Genomic DNA, 24,833 nt, shown 5'->3' with positions numbered 1-24,833 from the left:
TTTGATCGGGTACCTCTCTTCAGGAGACGAAGTTGCAGTCCATCGATAGAGGTACACTCGACTCTATTTGGGGTACGGAAACAAAGGTTGGGACACTGTTGATGCCGTTGGGTCTGTGGGGCACATCTTTGTGGCACGGAATACCAATCTATGGAGGAAGATGGATGCTTATGTGGGGTCTTTCTCTTTATCTATTTTGTTGCAAGAAATCTCATTAGGGAACTGGTGTGTCTTTATTGTCTGGCAATTTCGGGCTGGAACCTCATTGCTTCAATTTTCGGCATCAACATTCAGCATGCCCCGTCTGACGGGCAAAAAGGTGCAGCCCAAAAACTGGCTCCCTGTGTCCTTGTCTGGGAAGTGTGGAAAACGCGGAATGCTATAGTTTTCTCCGACTCAAAGCCTCATCCTCGCACACGCGTCAACTGGTGGATTAAGCACCTCAGGGAGAAGACTGCCTCGTCAATGCCTCCATCTGCCTATCAGGGGATCACCCCCACTTCGGGCGGCCTTCCCCATCATTCCTCAGCTCCTCGCTCTCGTAACTCCCTTTTAGTTGTAACTTGGTCTTGTCACCAAGTCGGGTGGTTTAAAATAAATGTTGATGGATCAGCAATTGGTAACCCGGGTCCAGCTGGGGGTGGGGGCCTTTGCAGGGATAGCTCAGGTGATTTCATCTTTGCTTTTGCAGAAGGCTACGGGGCGGCTTCCAACATTCACGCGGAGCTCAGAGCCATCCATGATGGTCTGAGGCTGGGCCTATTGAAAGGGTTCCGCAGGATTATAATTGAATCGGACTCTCAACTAGTCGTTAATCTCCTTTCCGGCTCTGCTTCCCTTGGCTGGAAATGGTTCTCCTGGCTCGCCAGAATTCGTGATTTGGCGGCGTCTGCTGAAGTGATCTTCTCTCATGTCCTTAGGGAGGGAAACACACCTGCTGACGCCATGGCTAGGTAGGGTAGCGGGTCTCAGTCCTCCTTTTTCTCCTGGTCCTTGGTGGCTCTTCCACCTCATATTAGAGGTCTTATCTTTTTAGACAGAGTGGGTCTAGGCTCGCTCAGACATCACTAGGTCTTCTTGGTTTCCTGGTTCGGTGTAGTTTTTCCGTCCTACATGATAGGTTGCCCCAGGTTCTTTTTGTTCTGGGCAACCCGAAACCTTTGTAGAGATTGGTTCCGTTGTTTTTTTCCAGTACTAAATGAAAAGAGGCTTTTCTTTTTCTTTTCTTTTTTTTAAAAAAACTGGTGGGTCTTTATTGTGCTTTACGGACCATCTTTTAGCAGCATTAGGGATCAATTTTGGGACAAATTAGATCACATCAGATTGAAGTGGGATTCGCCGTGGTGTGTCGGAGGTGACTTTAACATCTTGCAATTTCTTTGTGAAAAGTCTAATGGAGGATACACAACAATAGTATGCGGAAGTTTGCGGATTAGGTGGCTAAGCATGATATGGTGGATTTACCACTCCGAGGGGCCAAATTCACTTGGACTAATGGACAACAAAATGCCATTTTATCTTGTCTGGACAGATTTCTTTTATTTGCTGATTGGCTCGATAAATATCCTCTAATTATCCAATGGGGGCTACCGACACCCACTTCAGATCATTGCCCTATTATCCTCAAAGTGTCAGATGATGATTGAGGCCTTCAACGTTTTAGATTTGAACTCGCATGGGCAAAAATTGAGAGCTTCAAGAATCTTTTAGCCGAATGGTGGAATCCTTTGGAGGTTGAAGGATATGTAGGCAACAGGATATGTAAAAAACTCAAAACTTCTAAAAGAAAAAAAAAAAAAGTTTGGAAGAAGGAGGTTTTGGGGGCGAGAGAAGTTGAGTTTGATAACATGGCCAAGGAAATTCACGAACTAGATCTTGTAGAGGGAGCTGGTACTCTTTCAAAAGAGGATAAGGAAAAGAGGGATGCCCTTCTTCGAAGTTATGCTAATCTCTCCAAAGAGGAGGAAATCAATTGTCGGCAACATTCAAGAGCGGTTTGGCTCAAGGAGATAAAAACACCAGCTACTTTCAAAACATAGTATTAGTAAGTGCTCGAGCTAGATGCAACCGAATTAGCAGCTTAGTTATAGATGGAGAGATGCCTTCCGACAGAGGAAGGATGTGCAATTTAATTGCCGGCTTCTATAGTAAGTTACTTTCTCGGGAAGTATGGAATAGGCAGTGGCTCAATTATTTGTCTTTTGACAAGCTTTTGGAAGAGGAAGCTTTCCTCACTTGAATCACTGTATTCCACGGAGGAGGTTAAAGTAGCCATTGATTCCATGTGTGGCGACAAAGGTACGGGTCTCGATGGCTATCCTATAGCCTTTTTCCAGATTTTTTTGCCCATCCTCTAGAAGGACGTAATAGATTTTGTCTTCGAGTTCTACGAGCGTAGTAAACTTTCCGCAGACATGGGAGCTTCTTTTATTGCACTTCTTCCTTCTTTTATTGCACTTCTTCCTAAGATTGAAGGAGCGGAGCAATTTAAAGATTTTCGGCCTATTAACCTAAAAGTAGCTCGTACAAGGTTATAGCGAACATTCTGGCATTGCGGTTCTGGGGGGTTATTGTCTAATTTTATTGCCGACAAGCAAAGGCCATTCGTTATGGGTAGACAAATTCTCGATTGTGTGCTTATTGCTCATGAATGGATTGATTCTAGACACAGAGAGAGGAGAAGAGGTTTAGTTTGCAAGTTGGACTTGGAAAAGGCATACAATCACGTCGATTGTGATTTTTTGGATTACATGTTGGATAAACTGAGTTGCCGTTAAAAGTGGAGGGGTTGGATGAGATCTTGCGTTCACTTTGCCTCGTTTTCTATATTAGTTAATGGTTCTCCTAAAGGATTCTTCAAGGTTTCTAGAGGTCTCAGGTAGGGGGACCTGCTCTCTCCTTATCTCTTTGTAGATTTTGGCGGGGCTTGTAGCAAAATGCTCCATAAGGGTGATGACACTATATTGTTCTGTGATGTAGATGTAGTTGCAGTTGATAATTTTAGAAAAATTCTCATTTGTTTCGAAGCCGTGTTGAGGCTTAAGATTAACGTTGTAATGCGGGGGCATTTTCACATCACGTTCCAGTAGGGTGGCTCGTGGGATGCAGGGGCACACTTGGGGTGAGTGGCTGATGCAGGACAATTAACCACTTGCACTAAAAGCTCTAACTGTTAGAGCATGGGCGAATCAATCCCTTTATCTTATAGCCTAGGCCCCACATCTCATGGGTTAGGACCTCGGCCGAACCTCCCTCGTGGGCCCCAAATCACATGGGTACCGCCTCACACTAGCCACCCGCCGCACATGGGTGGGGACCGCCTCACATGAGCCACCCGTCTCACACGGGCCGCCCACCCTGAGTGTGCCCTTACATCCCACAGGCAACCTCACTTGAGCCCGGTGTGAAAATGCCCCTGCATTAATCATTCCCGGTGAGGAGTCTCGAAAATGAGACCTCCTGCTTTGATACCAAGATTTGATGTAGAATAATGCAGATTTAACTATGTGACTGAGATCTAATATAAAATCAAAGTTATATAAAAGAAAATCACCAAGCTAAATGTGGTGCACATGCAAATAACATGAGGCCCAAGAGATGACAGGTATGATATGAGGCCAAATTACAGTCATCAGCCCTTTGATCAAACAAAACGCTTGGAAAATAGGGCCCAAGGAAGATAAAGATCTTCCAATTAGCATAGGAATAATTCGGGCTTAATAGGTGAAATTTTGGAATCCACGCATGAGTTGGGTTCGATAATAATGGAAAGGAATGAGGTGACCCTTAGGATCAGGTACAAAAATAAATTTTAAAAGAGGACAATGAAAGATAAAATCTTACCTTTTTTGATTTGAAGGTTCAAAGGAATCTACCACCTACAAAACATCAAGAATGAAGTGAAAGAGGAAGGATCTTAGAGACGAAGGATAGTGTGGCTTCACACCCTTTAGGCTTCTATCCAAATATCTAGCCTTCACAACAATGAAGGAAGATGAAAGGAAGAAAGGAACTCTACGAGGCCTCCTCAGAAATATCTCCAAATTCATCATCAGGGCTTGATGTCCCCTCTTGCTTTATTTTATAGCAAAATTTGGTTGAAATGACAAATTTACCCTTTAGGTAACAAAAACAAAAATACCCATTATGTCCTAAAAAGTAAAAAGTCTAATCTACCCTCCCAAAAGTCCAATCACAAACTAAAATGTCCACATCACCAAGTAACATAAAAGAACTAATTGACAAAATGGTCTAACATAATCCAACCATCGGATGGTCCTATGATGGGACACAAGACGATCCAATGGATGGACAATTATGTAGACCATGATTAACGGTGAGATGATCTCCAAATATGATCCATGCCATCCATGCTGTTCTAGTGCTCGCCAATGACCACCGGTGATCACCATTAGACGCCTAGCCAAAGTGAAAGTGCTGATGTAGCCTGTTGACGCCTACGTCTCTGATATGTACGGAGTGGTGGTGTGATGTCTGCGTCAGTGGCCCATGTGAGGTGGGCTCCACCTGTGCGAGGCAGAACCCATGTGATCTAGGGCCTATGAGGGGGGTTCGGCCGAGGACCTAACCCATGGGTTGTGGGGCTTGGGCTATGAGATAAAGGGATTGATTCACCACGCTCTATCAGTTCGAGCTTTTAGAGCAAGTGGTTAGTTGTCCTGCATCGAAGTGGTATTAGAGCGAGAAGTCTTGTGTTAGAGACTTCTTACCGAGGGTGATTAATGTAAGGGCATTTTCACACTGGGCTCGAGTGGAGTGGCCTGTGGGATGTAGGGGCACACTCGGGGTGGGCAATCCGTGTGAGGCGGATGGCTTGTGTGAAGCAGAACCCATGTGATTTGGGGAGGGGGGGTATCGGCCGATGACCTAACCCATGGGATGTGGGGCTTGGGCTATGAGATAAAGGGATTGATTCGCCATGCTCTATTAGTTCAAGCTTTTAGAGCAAGTGGTTAGTTGTCCTGCATCACATTGCCAAGAGTGATATGCTAGGGGTGCATGTTTCTAATTAGGAGCTTCGGTCTTTGGCTATGGTCTCTTTGGGGCTCATGAACCTTGCTCTCTTTGAGAAGTGGATTTGAAAGTTCGGAACCGAAGCGGGCAGACTTTGGAGAGAGATCATTGTTAGTAAGTATGGAACTCAAGAAGGTGGTTGGTTTGTGAAAAGATCATCCCTTTACCTAGTGCTAGTATTTGGAGAGCTATAGCGTTGATAAAGCATCTGGTTCACAAAAATATTGTCTTCATCATTGGGGGTGGGAATCGGATCCAATTCTGGTCATGTGTTTGGTGTGGTGATAGGTTACTTGAGGATGAGTTCCCAAGAATAGTCGCTCTCACTCCAGATCGCAACATTGTAGTTTCTTAATGTTTTTTGTTCTTGTGGAGGCATGATAGTGTGGTGTCCTCCATGTCATAGGAATCTTTCAGACGATGAGGCGTTGGAGTACATCAGTTTATTAGATCATCTCAAGCTAGTTGTTGTTCCCTCACCTCAAGATGAGGATTCCTTGATATGGTAAGGCCACCATTTCGGGAAATTCTATGTTCACTCCTTTTTGAAGGTTCTGGTAGAGTTAGATAGGGTCCCCGATCCTTTGCATCCGTTCCACCTCTGTTTTTATGGTGCCCCCTCATGTGACGGTTTTCATTTGGTTGCTAAGTTGTAAAAGAGTGTTGACCATCGATAATTTTCAGCAAAAATCCCATTTTCTCCCAAACATTTTTTTGCTATGTATGGTGGACATGGAGTCAATCGATCATTTGTTCATCCATTGCCGTTTTACTCACAAGGTGGGAAAATAGTTTGGGTTCTCCTCATCATGGCCATCTTCTGGGCTATTTGGAAGTAGAGGAATGAGCGTTGCTTTAGGAATGGCAGGACCTTGGTGGAAAGAGTAATAGGTGTAGTTAAAAGGTTTTGTAAAGAGTTGGGTCCTCTATGTCAAAGCAGCTAAAGTTGCTTTTCTCTTCCATTTTTGGTTGCTGGTTTTGCATTGTATTCTTTACCTGCTTTTTGGTAGGTTTTTCAATAAAATTTGTTGTCTCTCTTGAAAAAAAACTGCTATCTGGACTGCTTTTAAACAAGTCTAAAATGATGGACCCAAAGCCGAATTGATATTTAGAAGGGTCCGATTTTAGGATATAGATCCATTGAAATCAGGTAAGGTATCTTGGGTTGGATTTGGGTGATTGTTGACTACCTTGTTGAGTGTAGTAAGAGTCAGGAATTTGGGATTCTAAAGCCCCACTTCTTAGGAGAGGATATATTACACCAATGATAGGTTGTACAGGAACTGTCCTTGATGCTCCCAGTTCGTACAAGTGGGGCCAATTGTTTGGTGGTCTAGGACATTGTTATGGTGGGCCCTACTATAGATTTTAAATGTCCCAAGTATCTTCCATGTCAGAAGATTGTAATTAGAACTATTAGATTGCCAAAGTGTGGATAGGGTTGCTCTTCCAATCTAGAAAGCTTTTGGGAGAATCCCCCTCGCATGATGTGGCCCCTCAAAAAATAGGTTGCATCTCACTGAACCATGGGTTGCGCTTATATGGACTTTTGGTAGGAGGATGCTATAAATGTCCTTTAAATGCAGTTATGTGACATTATCCCCCGGACAATATTGTTGTTAAATGAGGAACCCCATAACACCAAATGTCTAACCCATGGACTATGGAAGAGTATTTCCACAGTTCCTCCTTTGAAGCCCATTGACCATGTGAAATTCTACTCGTTGGGTCACCTTGACCTTCAATGACATGATCCAATATGGTTATATATATATATATATATATATATATATTAAAGTCGAACATGCATTTCTATATATATATATATATATATATATATATATATTAAAGTCGAACATGCAATATGAAATGCTCTAATCAAGGCATTCAAAAATGGTAACAGTGGCTGTAATGACTACCTGTGTTCTATTTACTCGACTGACTCTTAACTCCAGTTTTTTTATTCTAAATGAGTGGAATTTATCCCTCTTATGCGTATCCCCAATCATTATATACCATCCCCCTCAAGAAATTTGGGAAAATAAAAATAAAAATAAGAATTCAGATAAATAGTGTTGGCCTGTTGGGTACACTTGAACACAGCACGAAAACGTCCTAAACTTCATGCAATCCATGAGACTCATTCCACCTATTCATTATACACCATTACACTCCAGATATTTGAAGAGAAATTAAAAAAAATTGGATGAAGAGCGTCAGCCTGATTTGAGTACACTGAACAAATCGAAGTTCATGTATTTCATGGGATTCATCTCACTAACGCATATATCTAATCATTTATACCATTTCCCTAAAGAACTTTAGAGGAAAAAAATCTGTTACTATTTATTCAAAAATGGCCCATTACAAGCGTAAAGGCCTGTTACAGTGTTCACTCCCCAAGTATAGGGTTGTGATGTAGTAATAAACTCGGTGAGACCGAGGTCGAATCCCAAGGGACTGAAACCTGTACGTAATCTGAAACTAAGTAGAACTAGAACTAGACTAAGATGAAATCTAAGTCGAATGTAATTGAGGGAATAATAGTGAAATATTAATTTAAAACTCAAAGAATTCAGAGGTAGGAAACTAGGGATTCAGAGGATCCACTTGTAGCAATTGGGAAGATACCTTGCATAATTCAAGGACACAACTGGAATCGGAGTCCTATCTTATCCAGTTGGTAAGTAGAGATTTGTCAGGTTTCTGAACTTTTCATGGGTCTAATCATCAATAGATCAGAATGGCGAAGATTTGGAAATGATTCCATCACCTAACCATGCCCAGGAGACTATGGTAAACAACAACAATTTACCAATCTCACAGCCAATCATAAGAGAATTATGAAAGTTAGGAAGGGGTTCTGTCACCCAACCATGCCCAGGAGACAATGGTGAACAACAGGACCTCCTAAGTTCACAATCTCATAAAGAAAAGAACATACTTAAAGCTATTGCAGATCTATTGTAATTTGAGTCACAATAAACCATTAAAAACTAAAAGTATTTCTTAATAATCAAACTAAAATCCATCAGAGTTCAATAACCATGAATCAAAGCAAAGCTAACAACCCAATCACACTATAAGCTTCACCTCTTAGCCCTAGCTAAGAGGTTTAGCCTCGCAACATGATCAGGTTAAGTCCCTTAAACCAAATAAAATAAACAAAAGAAAAAGCAAAAGAGAAACAACTCTACTCTCTCTCCCTCTTCTTTGCTTCACGTCCAGCCCAAGATGATCCTCTCCCATGTCCTTCCCTCTCTCTCTTTTATAGGCTGGAGAGGTCGGTGCTAGGGAGAAAAGTCGGTGTGCGTGGCTTTTACGCAACCAGTTATGCAGCAACGCAAAGACAGTTGCGTTTGGATTGAATTTCGGGACGGTACATGGCCAAGAAACCTGTTTTGGTTGCATGGTTGGGGTAAAGACCCCCCTTTGAAAGTTATGAATAGTTTGGATCATCCATCTGATCACAATCTTGATCGCAGAACAGCCTACGGAAGTCAGGTGCGTCCGATCGTGCGTAAAGGGGAAGTTCTTGCGCTGGAATGCTCGGTGGGCCCCATAATGATATATTTAGAGAAATCCACCCCGTTAATTGGATTCTTGGTGAAAAATCAGTCGAGAAGGGGTGATTTTGGTAGGTTATGACATGGCCCACTGTACCAACTCAACTCGCCGTTCATCCTGCGTTTGATGGTGAAAACCGTGTGATCATACGCATGAGACCAAAAGGAAAGCTTGGCGAGAGTTTTGGCCACCCCCCTGAGTGAATGGATGGCCTAGTTTATGCTAATGGATGATGGGTGGGCCCCACTACTCAAAACCGGTCGTCGTCCGTATGGATGCTATTGATTTTCAAATATTTTAGAAATTAGTCGGTCAGCCATATGTTTGACCGGACTCTTTGTCCAGTGCACTTCTCGTGCACGTGTACCCTATGTACATGCAATGTACATGTGGGGTCCATCGTGATGTTCGTGAGAAATCCGATCCGTCCATCTGCTTTGCTACCTCATTTTAAGTGTTGAGACCAAAATTGAAGCATATGCATACATCAGGTGGGCCCCAATTCACTATTTTTTGGGCTGATCTGTCCGTTGGGATACTTCCACCAAGATCCAATGGCTGATTTTTTATGTATACGGTTAATTTATGGTCCCCAGGCCATGTATGAATTTTTGAGCCAAACGGATGGTGAGAACCTTCTGATCTTGCATTTTGGACCAATTTCGAGCCACTTGAGCTTCAGTTTCTCGATTTTCTCGGATCTCTGGCGTGTAAATCCGTCGATCTTGGTCCCCTGGAGTCCGTTCCTTGCCTTGATAAATTCTGAGCATCAAATCTGTGCTTTAAGCATCCTGTTTTAGTCCAAGCTCGTAAAGTCACCTTGCAACACAAACACGTTTAAAATAGGCCATTAAACAGTACTATATTCGCAAATACAGGTAATAACTGGGGTCTAATATGCAATATTTGACCCTTAACATACAACCATTATGGGCTTTTTTTAAACGTTCATTATGGCCCTGTATTGTGTAATAGTGCCCGCCATTACTGTTATGTAACGCCTTTTATGTAACTGTTATTGAATCCCATGGATACAGTATATTAGAGTAATTCATCTCCTAAACAGGGAAAATATGCAACCTGATAACTTGAATTCTGTGCATTCTTGATATTCGGTGATGGGACATCACGAGCACACGCGCACTCACGCCGCTCCCCTATGCACGTACGCTGAAAAGAGGGCCCCACCGGCGATCTGGATCGATGATGACGTCCACGGAGGGCCTCCTACCTAGAAGACGAAGTTTTGATTCATAAGAGTGGGCCCGTTAATCAAGAAAAGCCCATCATGGGATCTCATGATCGTGGCCCACTAGTCAGATTAATTTCATATTTTAGGTTTTGCTTATTAATGTTATTTAGAACATCATGGACGCTTTAGATTTCTTTGATTAGTTTTTATTTTGGTTTACTTTATCGCCAAGTAATAGGTTGCGCACATGGCGCGAGTTTTGGGGTATAGGGTTTTCTTATAAATAGGCACCCCTTGTAGCTTTTTTTTAATTGATTGAAGATTAATAAAAATTCTGCGTTTTCCTACTCTCCGAATTGTAAAGCCTAATTGGGTGCGAAGCCCTCCCTTCATTGAAGGGTTAACTATCATGGTGCGAAGCCACATTTATCCCGATTCGCCCCCATCCATCGCCATATCTACTACCCATCTTCTACCATCCATTCTTCTCATCTCACCCTATTATTTGCACTTCAAATCAATCATCTATTGTAGCAATTCTCCTCCCCAAAGCAGAATTTCAGAATCTGGCCCTACAGGAGGGCTGAAACTTCGGCGAAGCACCATGCACAAACCGTACATCGGATCGAGCTGAGATTTGAGGGTTTTGGAGTCCATCTCTAGTCGATCAGGGCTAAGGTGGCCTTTTTTTGAATAGTGGGCCACACACACACGTGCGACTGAGATCACACGCATGTGCGTCTGGGCCATTGTTGTTGTTCACGTGTGCGGTACTTCTCTGGTTCGTATCTCCTCTCTTTCACTCCACTTTCACCCAAAATTCCTAAACTTAACCCTAAATTACTCAAATCTCCAATTTTATGCCCCTTTTCTTACCCTAGGGTTCCCTGAATTAGAATTTCTGAATCTCTTGGATTAGGGATTGATTACTATGCATGTGTGGATGATTATTTCTTATCTTTGAGTATTGTTTGGTTCATAATTTTTATTGATCCAGCCTTATCATGTGTAGGCATGGACCCGCATAGATTCCCCTTACTTGAATGTTTGGACTTTCATGTGGGATATGAAATTTGTGTAATTGTTTATGAACTAACGTGATCTTAAGCCTGAAATCTCGCATATCATATTTAATTTTCATGTCCTGCATCAAATTTGGTATAAAAGCCTAGGGTTCTTGTAGGGAAATTCATTACATTTTTAGGGTTTGGTTGTTTATGTCCATTACGCATCAATTCTCATCATATATGGCTGTTTAGAGGTCCATAAACCCTAACATAAGCTGCTAAAATTTTCTGTTATCCTCTTATTTGAATTATTTTAGAAATTAACTTAGTTTTCTATTTCCAGGTTTAGAAACTTTCCTTTTCTATTTTTTTTAGAAACTTTCTTAATCTGTTTTTAGAAACTAATTTCCTTTCCTTTTTCTTTTTTAGAAACTAGTTTACTTTTTCTTTTTTAGAAACTAACTTTCTATTTTTAGAAACTTTCCTTTTTCTTTTTCTTTTTCTTTAGAAACTAGGTTGTTTTTTTTTAAAGAAACTTTTTAATTTGTTTTTTTTTAGAAGCTTTCTTAATTTGTTTCTTTAGAAACTTTCCTAATTTGTTTTTAGAAACTTTCCTTTTTCGTATTTAGAAACTAGGTTACTTTTCTTTAGAAACTTTCTTAATTTGTTTTTTTTTAGAAACTTTCCTAATTTGTTTTTTATAGAAACTTTCCTAATTTGTTTTTCTTAGAAACTTTCCTTTTTCGTTTTTAGAAACTAGGTTTCTTTTTTTTTTTGGAAACTTTCCTAACTTGTTTTAAAAACTTTCCTTTTTCGTTTTTAGAAACTAGGTTGTTTCTTTTAAAAATTAAAAAAAAAAATTCTTATATTTTGACAACTATATTGCTGAATTTGGGTTGGCACCCTACACTAAACATGGAACAATTGAAAGAGCACTAAACAAGTTGTTCCAAAAGTTGGAGTTTATGATTAAGCGCTTGGAAATGGACCAATACTTAGAACAACTTGATGTGCGCATTACCCGACTAAAGACCATCGCCAGGACAAACCCCACCATTGGGGTAGATGTCCCATCTCATGCAGGTGGCCTGGTGGATAGACCAATGAATGGAGTTGGTGAAGGAATCAATTATGGGTGTGCACCCGTGCACCCACCCTATGAGAGACATCAAGACCACTATTTTGAGGGGTACGACATGTGCGGCCTTGTGGCTGGAGAGAGTGCACCAAGCACTAGTGTAGAGTTACCCACTGAGGCCATTTCGATAATGGATGAGTTACGTGATGTCTTTCTTGATGATCTACCGGATGAGTCTCTCCCTAGGAGGGATATAGAGCACATCAGAACATGGGACACTATAATACCTACAGCCGAGTTTGCGTTTAATAGTTCTGTCAATAGGTCCATAGGTCTCAGTCCTTATGAAGTCATTACTGTTTATAAACCTGGGAAACCTATTGATCTTGTCCCTATGTCACTATCCCATAGGGTGTCAGAGCCTGCGGAGTCTTTTGCGCATCACATTTATTCATGGCATCAAGAAATCAGGCAGAAGATCACTACTAGTAATGAACATTACAAATTTTCTACAAACCAACATAAACGTTTCAAAGAATTCAATATTGGGGACTATGTGATAGTCCGCATCTGGCCCAAACGGTACCCTCCGGGGGCTGTTCGTAAGTTACACACACGTAGCGCTGGACCCTTCAAAATTATAAAACGAAACGGTCTCAATGCGTATGAGGTAGATCTTCCACCTTCTATAGGAATTAGTTCCATATTCAACGTGGAGGATCTAGTTACTTTTCAGGGGACCAATAATACTTTGTCCGGCCCTTTGCCTACCCGTCCTCATTCCCCATATTATCCCTTGAATCATGACCCCTTCCCGATCCATTTTCTCAGCCTCTACGTCCATACCTACTCGTCCCGACCCATTTTTCCAGCCTCTACCTCCCATACCTACCTGTCCTGACTCATTTTCCCTGCCTCTACGTCTCATACCTACCATTCCCAACCCATTTTTCCAGCCTCTACCTCCTATACCTACCCGTCCCAACCCATCTTTCCAGCCTCTACCTCTCATACCTATCCTTCCCGACCCATTTTCTCAGCCTCTACCTCCCGTACCTAACCTTTACACACCCAAAAAGGAAATAGAGGATATCATGGACCATCAGATAGTTTCAACGTCGGACGGCGGGTTTCAGAAGTACCTGGTTAAATGGAAGTCACGCCCAGCTTCAGACAGCACGTGGCTCACTGAGGAGGAGCTTCAGAGACTTGATCCTGATATCCTGGAGCGGTTTAGGAGTTTTATTTCGCCGGTGGCGAAATCTTTGCAGCCGGGGAGAATTGATGGGGACATCACGTGCACACACGTACTCACCCCGCCCTCCTACACACGTACGCCAGGAGGGCCCCACCGTCGATCTGGACATCCTACCTGGAAGACGGAAGTTTCGATTTAAAATAGTGGGCCCGTTAGTCAAGAACAGCCCATCACGGATCTCATGATCGTGGCCCACTAGTCAGATTGATTTCATATTTTAGGTTTTGCTTATTAATGTTATTTAGAACATCATAGACGCTTTAGATTTTTTTGATTAGTTTTTTATTTTGGTTTACTTCATTGCCAAGTAATAGGTTGCGCACATGGCGCGAGTTTTGGGGTATAAGGTTTTCTTATAAATAGGCACCCCTTGTAGCTTTTTTTTAATTGATTGAAGATTAATAAATATTTTGCGTTTTCCTATTCTTTGAGTTGTGAAGCCTAATTGGGTGCGAAGCCCTCCCTTCATCGAAGGGTTAATTACCGTGGTGCGAAGCCACATCTATCCCGATTTGCCCCCATCCATAGCCATCTCTACTACCCATCTTCTACCATCCCTTCTTCTCATCTCACCCTATCATTTACATTTCGAATCAATCATCTATTGTAGCAATTCTCCTCCCGACAGCAGAATTTCAGAATCTGGCCCTACAGGAGGGCTGAAACTTCGGCGAATGTAACGCCCTGAAAATCGAGGGTCGAGTAGAAGTCCAACTCCTGAGTTCCAACGCATCACTTATGCAACATGTTTAATGATGATTAAATGTTGTCTGTATTAGTACATAAGACATGAATAAAATTAAGCCAAATCAGCAAAGCATAATCCAGGGACAGTTGTAATACGCAAGCGGAAGATTGACTTAAATATGTATAACTTTACAAATCAGTATAAGTCCCCAAAGTATGTATGCATTGCCAGGTCAATAATTACATGTATTGTTTCAAAATACCAAATGTCAAAAATGTAATAGTCCTCTACAAGTGTAACCCTGAAGCCACGTCGATCAGAACGGTCTATATGAACTCGCCTGAATACTGCATATATGAGAAAGCATCTTCCTCGTCTTCGAAATCTGGCTCTGCCTCGCCAATCGGGTCTCCATCTGCAACTAAGACAGTCTGGTTGGTGTTTAAAACACCGTCCCGTAATGTAGGAGTGATTGATCAACTCAGTGGAACAATAAAGCAAAGGTTAACATGTTCTCAATTCAGTCAAGTAGTAATGATAAAGCAATACAATCAAACATCCCTAAGTACTCTGATTAATGCAGGAATGGTATGTATAAATGATGCATGCCCTCGCCTGCACTCCCTCAGCGATCTTCATCTAACGGTCGCGCATGTCAGTCACTTCCTCGTGCTCTCTACACATCGCCAAACGGCACATGCAATGCGGTGCATGAGTATGATTACCAAGTTCTTATTAGTCCTTTTCATACAGCAGGATTGGGAAGCTAAGGTACCTCCCTTATATCAATTCCCAAACGATGATCTATTCTAGGGTCGTCAGTTATAGTAAATCTCATACGATGTTACGGTTCTAGGTCACTGCAAAGGGCTCGTCACCTTATCAGTGCAGGCCTAGTTTGTACTCTTGTTACTACGGAAAGGCTCGTCGCCTCTACGCAGTCTTAGCGTACGCTCGAGGTCACTACAAAGGGCTCGTCACCTTATCAGTGTAGGCCGACAGCTCGAATATAGTGTCTCATACCACCGTATTCGGCTCACGAGGCTGTGTTGCTCACTGGACACTATGGGGAGGCTCGTCACCCCAGCGTAGGCCGACAGCTCGACCACGGTGTCTCATACCACCATGCCCGGCTCATGAGTCTTGGCGGATCGAGGTACCAAGGTTAAAGGGGTTTTCACTGGTGAGTTTGGTACCTTAGATTCAAGCAGTAGCGTCCATACATGGTGAACATACATCGGGTCAATCGGGTTACTTGACGAGCTTGACTAGTACGAGCGCATGTTGAGTTGATCGACATGAAGTGCGTAAGCACTCCGTGTGGCCTAACCACTGCCGACAACCCAAGTACGGCTCGGATTCATCGAACACGTCCTCTGTGGCGAAACAACCTCAGCCACCTATTCAGTGCCTATTACCGATTGCCTGGACTATACTGCAGTCCCAAGCACATTCAATTATAACAGATAATCTTATAAGATAATCAGAGCAATAATGGATCACATATTCCAATCATACGAGCATGTGAGCATTCGATGGATTTCAACTTAAACATGAATTCACACATATGCAGTCCCTAAGTAAAACAGACAAAGAACATAAGTTACATGGAGGAAATCATACACATCACTAAGGTAGTTGAGAATCTCATCTCAACACCCATGTAAAATACAATTTACTACATGCCTGTTCATTCAGACATTTCTACAAACACTTAGACTATATATTCCAACATACATGACGTATGTTGGTGATAGCACGTATTAGGGCAAATCCTTTCACTAAGGAATTGTCACGTATACCTCAACCATATGTCTACAACAGTTAATCATAGTAAACCCAAATCTAGATTCCATACTCATACAAACATTTTAACAAACACATGAATTGCACTACTTCGACATAATTCATATGTACATGTAAGGTGAAAAAGACAACGCATTAAGCATGTGAAATGGCACCCATGTCAATAATAAATCATTAGCCGACATTGAAAGCCTTGAAAACCATAACCTATACGTTTATAGTCCGCACCTTTTGCCGGTAGACTCGTAGCGAACTCAGTTTTACAGGCTAAGTCTTGTCTACGGCACCACAATAGCCTATAACAGGGAATAGGTTAGCTAATTCATCTATTACGCTAGTCGGAAACCCTAAGACAAGTTAGGGTTAGGTTTTCTTACCCAAGTATGGAGTCGGAATCGCCTGTATAGCGATATAGGGATGGTGGTTGAGTGCGTGGAGTAGCGGGATCGAATCCAAGGAAGAATCTCCAACTCACTCTCTCACTTTCTTTATTCTTTTTTTTTTGGGTTTTTAGAATTCGTATGGAATATGAGAGAGAGTGTTTCAGGTCCTTATATAGGCCTAGGACTGATGGAAATGGCCCCAGGGCCAAGGTATACTTAGGTTATATCCAAAGGCCGTCTGTTTCAGTCCAACGGAGCACTTCTGGTGGCCCCTTTTCCACGTGCGGTCGGACTTAAGCTCCCTGACATTGGATCTAGGTCAGGCTGAGTTTTCGTTCCGATCGGGTTTGCAGATCGACTGTGGCGGACCAGTGTCAGTTCAACGGTTACGGTCACTCGATCAGGGCCACAAGTACATGGCCATGTATGGGACATTTCCCCTGATCCAAGGGTGTATTTGGGTTAGATTCTGACGGTGATGCGTCCACAGCACTTTCACGAGTGGAATAACCTTGCTACGTAGCACCTGTTCCTTCTTGTTTAGGACACGCGTCGGTTGCAGTATATATGTAGCATCCTCGCTCAACTGTACCTGCTCCCATTTGATAATGTGGGAAGGATCGGGAACGTATTTCTTCAGCATAGATACATGAAACACGTTATGCACACCTGCAAGTGGAGTGGGCAAAGCAAGGCGGTACGCCACCGCCTCCACTCGATCAAATATCTCGAATGGGCCAATGAATCGAGGCATAAGCTTCCCCTTCTTGCCAAACCGAAGAACTCCCTTCATAGGAGAAACTCTGAGGAACACATGGTCTCTGACCTCAAACTCTAGCGGTCACGGCCTCGTATCGGCGTAGCTCTTCTGTCTGTTCTGCGTTGTCAGAAGTCGGCGCCTGATAATGTCGACTTTCTCTGAAGTCACCTGAACTAACTCCGGGCCAATCAAGCTCTTCTCGCCAACCTTTGCCCAACATGCGGCGCTCTACACGGGCCCCCATACAGTGCCTCGTAAGGAGCCATGCCATTACTCGCCTGGAAGTTGTTGTTATGGGCGAACTCTGCATAAGGAAGACAGTCATTCCAATCGTCCTTGAAATCCAGCACACAGGCTCGCAACATATCTTTCAGAATCTGATTCACCCTTTCCGTCTGCCCGTCAGTCTGTGGGTGGAACGCAGTACTGAACTTTAACTTTACACCCATCGCTTCCTGGATGCGAGTCCAGAAAATGGATGTAAATCGCGGGTCTCAGTCCGACACAATCTCCAAGGGAACTCCATGCAGACGTACAATCTCCTTGATGTACAACCTCGCCAACTCGTCTGCAGAGTTCGAAACTCTGATAGGGAGGAAATGAGCCGATTTCGTTAACTGGTCCATGATCACCCATATAGAGTCAGCGGAGCACCATGCACAAACCGTACATTGAATGGAGCTGAGATTTGGGGGTTTTGGAGTCCATCCCTGGCCGACCAGGGCCAAGGTGACCTTTTTTTGAATAGTGGGCCCCACACACGTGCGACCGAGATCACACGCATGTGCGTCTGGGCCATTGTTATTGTCCACGCGTGCGGTACTTCTCTGGTTCGTATTTCTCCTCTCTTTCACTCCACTTTTACCCAAAATCCCTAAACCTAACCCTAAATTACTCAAATCTCCAATTTTATGCCCCTTTTCTTACCCTAGGGTTCCCCGAATTGAAATTTCTGAATCTCTTGGATTAGGGATTGATTACTAGGCATGTGTGAATGATTATTTCTTATCTTTGAGTATCGTTTGATTCATAATTTTTATTGATCCAGCCCTATCATGTGTAGACATGGACCCGCATAGATTCCCCTTAATTGAAAGTTTGGACTTTCATGTGGGATATGGAATTTGTGTAATTGTTTATGAACTAACATGATCTTAAGCTTGAAATCTCGCATATCATATTTAATTTTCATGTCCTACATCATTCGGTGTTAATTTAGAGTATTGGTACTATTACATGTATTGATAAATTGGGGTGCAAACACATGTATCAGTTTTGTCGATAATATTACTGATGTCGGATAGAATATCATTGTTTGAAGGAAACAATGGGAAAATGTGGAATTTTCAAGTGAAACTTCAGGATATGCTAAAAGACATTTTGACATGCTTAGGAGTTAGGACTCAAAATATTACCAAGAAAAAAACTATACATAATAGGTTTCTATTTTACAGGGACCTAAATCAAGTTTTGTTGGACAAAAGCATTGCAATTATATACAAAATGAGTTCCATCCATCCATCCATCCATACATCCTTACATCCATACATACGTACCTGGATATATTGATCCGTCCATCCATAAATTCATAAATGCATTGATACATCCATCCATCAATACATGCATCCATCTATATACATACATACATACATAAATGTAAGAAACAATTTACAAAACAACTTAATCATCCTTTTCAAAATAGATAGATTTCTCTGTATATATATTTAGTTATTTTTTAAATAGTTTAAAATTTTTTATGAAAGAAAGTTTGTTGCCAATCTATAGATTGACCAACACTCATGAATGTATAAACTTGCACATCAATCAACACTCGTCAACATCTATTTTCCAAATTGACAATATTCAATTTTTAAATAATTAAAAGTAATTTTTGGAAAAAAAGGAAGACTTGTGGCCAAACGATAGATCAACCACTAATGAATATGTCAAATTTTACTTTGAGTAAAATTGGAGAAAACTAGGATTTCCCAATTTCCTCCATTTTCCACCACTAAAGTTATGATCTTTTCGCTTCAATCCTTTTTAATGCACGGGAATCATGCATAGAGTGCAACTCATGCTAAAATGTCTAAAAAGTTGACATTTTCTCATCTTTTTCTCACCTCAGACTCGCGGTTTATGTTCGCTCTCCAGTTGTGATTTCTTCCTTAAATTTGATATTCTAATTCAAACACCTCAAGAGGAGTGGTCTAAGTTACCCTAGGAAGAGATCTCCCAAAAAAATTAAGGAAAAAAAACAATCATATAAGGCTTTTTTAAAGTAAATTTCCCAACTTTTTTATACCCTTCAAAAAAAAAAAGTTTTGATGTCAACGATATTATTGATATTATCATCGATACTACACATTTATACTAACTTGGTTGGCGCAATATCCCAAATATTATGAAATATTGGCGATATTGTCGATAATATCTTTGATGTGGTGTAAATCTTATTTTACACTTCTTATCTATATCGCTGACCCAACGATTTTGATAATATCACTGACATTACAATAATAGATTTCCATCTTTCAAATCTTCTCTCATCTCTATTCTCCCATGGTCTCTGGTGGGCTGAAAGTGTTTCCACTTCGAAGAGAAGTGGCTTGTAACGTTGCAACAATAATAGCTTTTGTTATAGAGATGTGTGTGGGGTGTGAGTGATCCAGGGTTTGGTCCCTGGTTGTCTTACGTTTGTAAACCTTACCACCTTGGAAATATCCAAGGTTATCAAAAAAGGAAAAAAGAAAAAAAAAAAAAAGAAAAAGAAAAAAAAGAAGAAGAAAAAGAAGAAGAAAAAAAAAGCTTTTGTGGAGAAAGAAGAAGAAGAAAAAAACATCCGTCCGGTATGCACTGGAACGATCTGCATTGTGTGTCATGGGTTATGTCATTATTTGCGTTACACAACTCATGTTTCTTAGGCATTACATCTGTGAACACTGTTTTTGTCAACTCTCTTGACATTTTTGGTGACTTTTCTTCTACTATTTTTTTTGGCAGCTTCTGGACTTTTGCTTATCGTAGAGTTTAAGTTGCTCTAGAATACCTGCTTGCTTGACGATGTCCCTGCAACTGGAGAAATCCTTGAAGACTTCCCACTCTTGTTGTTCATCTGCTAAATGATGCCTATACTTTTCATCTGTAGCGGACAGAGATGAATGTCTCTGCTCTTCTAACCTCTGCAGGCATCAATATAGGCATGTGCGGATTGCTCTTGTGTTTTTATTCCATCTTAAGAAAACAGCGAGGCCTTGTCAATGTGTACTTTGGGGGGAGGCTTCTTGCTCAAGAGAACATTATGCTTCCAGATGCGTTTTGCTTCGAGATGTTACTGCCTTCTCCCAGCTGGATATTGAAGGCCTGGAAATCAACAGAGGATGACGTCTTGGCTACTGCTGGGTTGGATGCCGTGGTCTTCCTCAGACTGCTTGTTTTCAGGTGATCAAATGCTTACTTCTAGTAGCCTCTAGCCAAAAAATTGTGACATCAAAGCGCCATCTTAAATTTTTTACTTGAACTAGCAACATACTGCATCCTAATGAAAAAAATAATATTTCTAATTCAATATTTTGTTTCCGAGTTTGCTGAAGATATTTTGTTACGACATGTAGGACTGATGAGTCTTTTTGCTTTTGTTTCTGTATGAAATCTCAACCCAAGCTACCATCTTGTGAATAATCCAGTTTCACAATGAATCTCATCCTATTAATTTGGCTCAAATGGTAGAGCTTCTTATCAATGATAAAACACTCTGTATAGGGTACCACTGCAACCCCATCCATGGACTAGTTTGATTGCTAAATCTAGTATGACTAAAATTACCCCGGAATTTTTTTTTTTCCTGAGTGAAAACTTTGGGAAGAAACATAAAGAAAAGACCATGAAATGAGAAAGAATTTGTAAATAATCATCATCTTAACATTGGGGTTGGATGTTTCTCATATTTTCTTAGCAAAAGTTTGACGATTGCCTACCTCCTCACATTGAGCTCTCTCCATCACCCAGTTTTGGGATTGACATGTAACATCCAGATGGAGTTTATGCTGGGTATACTTTATTTCGTTATAAATTCAACTGCCTCATGCAAAAGTTCCAATTTTCCAACTGAAAAACGAAAATCATTTGCATGTATCATTCCTTGTTGAATAAATGAACTTGAATAAAGTAGGATCCTAGGAGCTTCACTAATGCAGATTTTGAAATACATGCTCATGCAAATCTTTCCAAAGAGAGCGCACACCATAATAGAAGGGGATTGGAAGTCTGTTTGAACTTTGTTAAGACACCTCACATGAGCAAAGACAAACCAAAGGTTCCATGGACAAACCAATATGATAATGTACAAGTTGAACACAAACAGAAGGGAAAGGGCCAAATTCTATCATTCGCAGCTAGGATTCAGTGATCATAGTCAGAAAAATCCAATGGTGATTGGTGATGGATGAAAGAATAACATATGAGAAATTGTATTGTGTAACTTCGAACCTTATTAACATCAGCATGGAATTTCTCTGATACATCCTAGAAATCATTCCTGACAATGAGTGGTTGGCAGCCCTCGACATGGACTCAGTTCAAAATATGGTAGACAAAATACGGGCATAGCACTTGGACAAGAAAATAGTCTCACGGTGGGCTGGTTCACTAAGGTATTAGATGCTCCTAATTAGGGTATTCGGTAGTGGTAGCAGCTGGCGTAAGGTGTGGCTGTATGATCGTTACAATACGGGCCATAATGGCTGTTATGGCCCTGTAATGATCGAATACTTTCTGGAGGAAAAAAATGTATAGGCCCGTATTGGCCTGTTACAGACCATTTTTTTTTATTCCTTCAGATTGGGCATTATAGCCCTGTATCGCGCAGCGGGTCTCACCGTTAGTGTTAACATAACCATTTTTGAATACCTTGCTCTCAATTGGTTCCTAGATTTGGAAATCCACAGGTTTAGTGAGTTGGAAAGTTGGGTCACACTTGGATAACTAGTCTAGTTAGAGAGGGAAACTTGCTTCACAAGTAAGAAAAATAGCTATGAAGTATTTGTGCTTGCGTGTGAATGAGTGTGTTGTGTTACTTTTTACTAATAACATGTGAAAAGAAGGGGTTTCTTGAAGAGAAAATAAAATCAGTTCTTCCATAGGAGATGTACATTATTTATATTTTTGGTGTATGATAATACCACTCATGTACGGAGTGTGAGAGATGGCAGGAAGGTTTATCTAACAAACCCTCAAGCTGTTGCATATCTGTGAATCATGTCCAGCTTAACTATAGGCTTTTGTAGATGATTTCTTTCTTAGAACTTTGGGGAACATGAATGTTATCTTTGAATTCTGCATATGGAATATGCATCCCTTTTCAATAAATTTCCCTATTTCATGACATTTTACCTAACATGGTGTCCATCTGTGCTTCTTTCTTCTATTTCCTTTCAAGCTACAAGGTATGTGCTTTAGCTGTAGGCATCTTGAACAAATTTTCTTGAAATCATCATGTATAATCAGCAACATTTTTCCTTTTAATTCTGTAAGTTATTTTAGTGACCATGGGATAGTAAAAACCATCTGCAGTATTCGGATCTTCTCCATTGCGGCAGTCATTTGCTTGTTTCTCGTGCTCCCATTGAATTATTATGGACAGGAGATGGTTCACAGGCATATTCCATCAGAATCGTTGGACGTATTTACCATTGGAAATGTCAAGGAAGGATCAAAATGGTACGACTGTTTTTTATTGATTCATTTCTAAAAGTAGACTATGTGTTCTTATTGTACGATGATATTTTTCAAGAAAAAGTTAATGATGACATTTCCATATTGATGATCATACAATACCATATTTCTATTAACATGGAACTTGGATTTATGCTTTACAAATGGAGTTTGGTTTTTTTGAATGCTTTTAATTGTCAGGATGGACAATTCATTTCTTGGCATCTATATGGTTGCTTCTCACAAGATGTCCTTGTGTAGTTTTGGAATGGTGTTAGGATTGAATTATTGTCATGGTTGAGGTGTGCATGGATTCTACATTCATTAGCTCATGCCTTTATACTTAAATGATGCCCGACCATAGTTTGGACCCATGGTTTAGATAGTTTGGATTGATATGCTTGCAAGTGGGCATGGGGCATGGTCTCAAAGTCACATTGAACGAACAATCATAATCATCATCAGTTTTCATCAAATGGATGATATTTTTCAAATGGATTCTACATTCATTTCTAAAAGTAGATTATCTGTTCTCATTGTATGATGATATTTTTCAAGAAAAAGTTAATGATGACATTTCCATATTGATGATCATACAATACCATATTTCTATTAACATGGAACTTGGATTTATGCTTCAGAAATGGAGTTTGGTTTTTTTGAATGCTTTTAATTGTCAGGATGGACAATTCATTTCTTGGCATCTATGTGGTTGCTTCTCACAAGATGTCCTCGTGTAGTTTTGGAATGGTGTTAGGATTGAATTATTGTCATGGTTGAGGTGTGCATGGATTCTACATTCATTATCTCATGCTTTTATACTTAAATGATGCCTGACCATAGTTTGGATTGACATGCTTGCAAGTGGGCATGGGGCATGGTCTCAAAGTCACATTGAACGAACAATCATAATCATCATTAGTTTCCATCAAATGGATGGCCGACTCCCACCCAATTTTGGTTTCAGTTTTGGGCAACACCCCAACAACAATTGGCATGTTGTTTTTTTATTATTTTTCTACAATTTTACATTTACTACTTTGAAGTATCTACTTCTCTCCTCTCCTTGTTCTTTGGTTGTCTTTGTTAAAAGGCCACTTGAATGGTAAAGCAGGCTTGGTAGCACCAAATCCATGACACAATTGGCTGTGGGTGAGAATTCTAGACCGGGCGAGCGATTAAAGCTCGGGAGAGCTAAATCCTCTCGACGGAGCCAAAACCCCTAATAGAAGGATTTGTAAAGAGTTACAAAAGGCATCATTTCTCAATATATTGCAATGAGGTAAGAAATTCCTCTCAAGGTAGCCATAGAACATGGGATAGTTGATGTTCTCGAGATTTGTGAGGTGACACCCGTCAGTTGAAGAATAGCTGTTGTTCTTGGGACAATCGCATGAGAAGATCTCGAGGAGGTTCCTCTAAACAAAGTCGATCAATTTCGTGGGATATTTCGAAAGCAAGTCCCAAGTTAGGGTTTTTGAGAGAGGTTCTTCTTGTCATCATTGAAACTCTCTCAGTCCATATAGGGTTCGAACGGCGTCGGAAGAGCCGAGGTATTTAAGTAAAGGCAAGGGCACGACAGTGTATGATTTTCATCATGGAGCAGACAATCGCAGAGAGGAGGGGTAATGGATTCCGACAAGGAGAGGTTGGAGAAAGGAGCATAAGATTTTTTTTGCTCAATCTGGCGAATCCCTCAGGGAGGTATTGATTATCTTCATTTCCAACTTCCCTGAGGAATGGATGGAATTGAATTTCTCCAATGTTTTTGCCAAGTTCGGGTTGGTAAAAGAGGTCGTGTCATGCCTAGAGTGGAAGGCTTGGGGACTATTAAAGGCTTTGGTATCGTTAGATGGCCTCTGAGAATGAAATGAACAAAGCTATAGAAGGGCTGAATGGTAAGCATTAGTGGAAAGCAGCTCACAGCTTAGGTTGCCCACTATGGCTTGGCCAGGGTTAACTAAGAAACTAGCATACTAGCTTCAAATGGGCAGAGAAAAGCATAGACGGGTAAAGGGATCTCGGATCGCTAGGCTACAACGATTCGTCAGGTAGGGGTTAAGGTTTAACCCCAATCGTTTCAAGGAGGCAGTTTCAGGGGTGGTGGATCTTGTTATCTTTGCTTCGTTAGGTCTTGAAAATTGTCCAGGCCTTGTGTCGAAGACCCCATTTGGTTTTCAAAGTCAGTGTCTCTTGTAGGACCAGTGCTTGTGGTTCATCCTCAAGTCATTAATAAGGCTTGGTCTACTTCGCATTGGTGTTTGGTGGCTACTCTTAAACTTGACGCTTTTGTGAAAGATCTTTCTTTGTGGTTGCTCGAGAACCGCAGCCTTCGACCAGAGGATTAT

At 41.2% G+C, this 24,833-nt stretch overlaps 1 protein-coding gene across 1 annotated transcript in view; it reads left to right on the top strand.

Annotated features, from left to right (window-relative positions):
- The window catches only part of LOC131231304 (CSC1-like protein RXW8), an 80,929-nt gene that overhangs the window by 2,005 nt on the left and 54,091 nt on the right, over positions 1-24,833 (top strand). The window contains exons 2-3 of the mRNA XM_058227451.1: positions 19,777-20,214; positions 22,345-22,491. Coding sequence (XP_058083434.1) covers positions 19,931-20,214; positions 22,345-22,491 — 431 coding nt within the window. The 5' untranslated portion in view covers positions 19,777-19,930. The remainder of the gene's footprint in view (positions 1-19,776; positions 20,215-22,344; positions 22,492-24,833) is intronic.

This window comes from Magnolia sinica, chromosome 17, assembly GCF_029962835.1.
Source record: "Magnolia sinica isolate HGM2019 chromosome 17, MsV1, whole genome shotgun sequence".
Classification (NCBI taxonomy): Eukaryota; Viridiplantae; Streptophyta; class Magnoliopsida; order Magnoliales; family Magnoliaceae; genus Magnolia; species Magnolia sinica.
The sequence above is the reverse complement of the archived record's forward strand: the minus strand, read 5'-3'. Positions and strand labels throughout refer to the sequence as shown.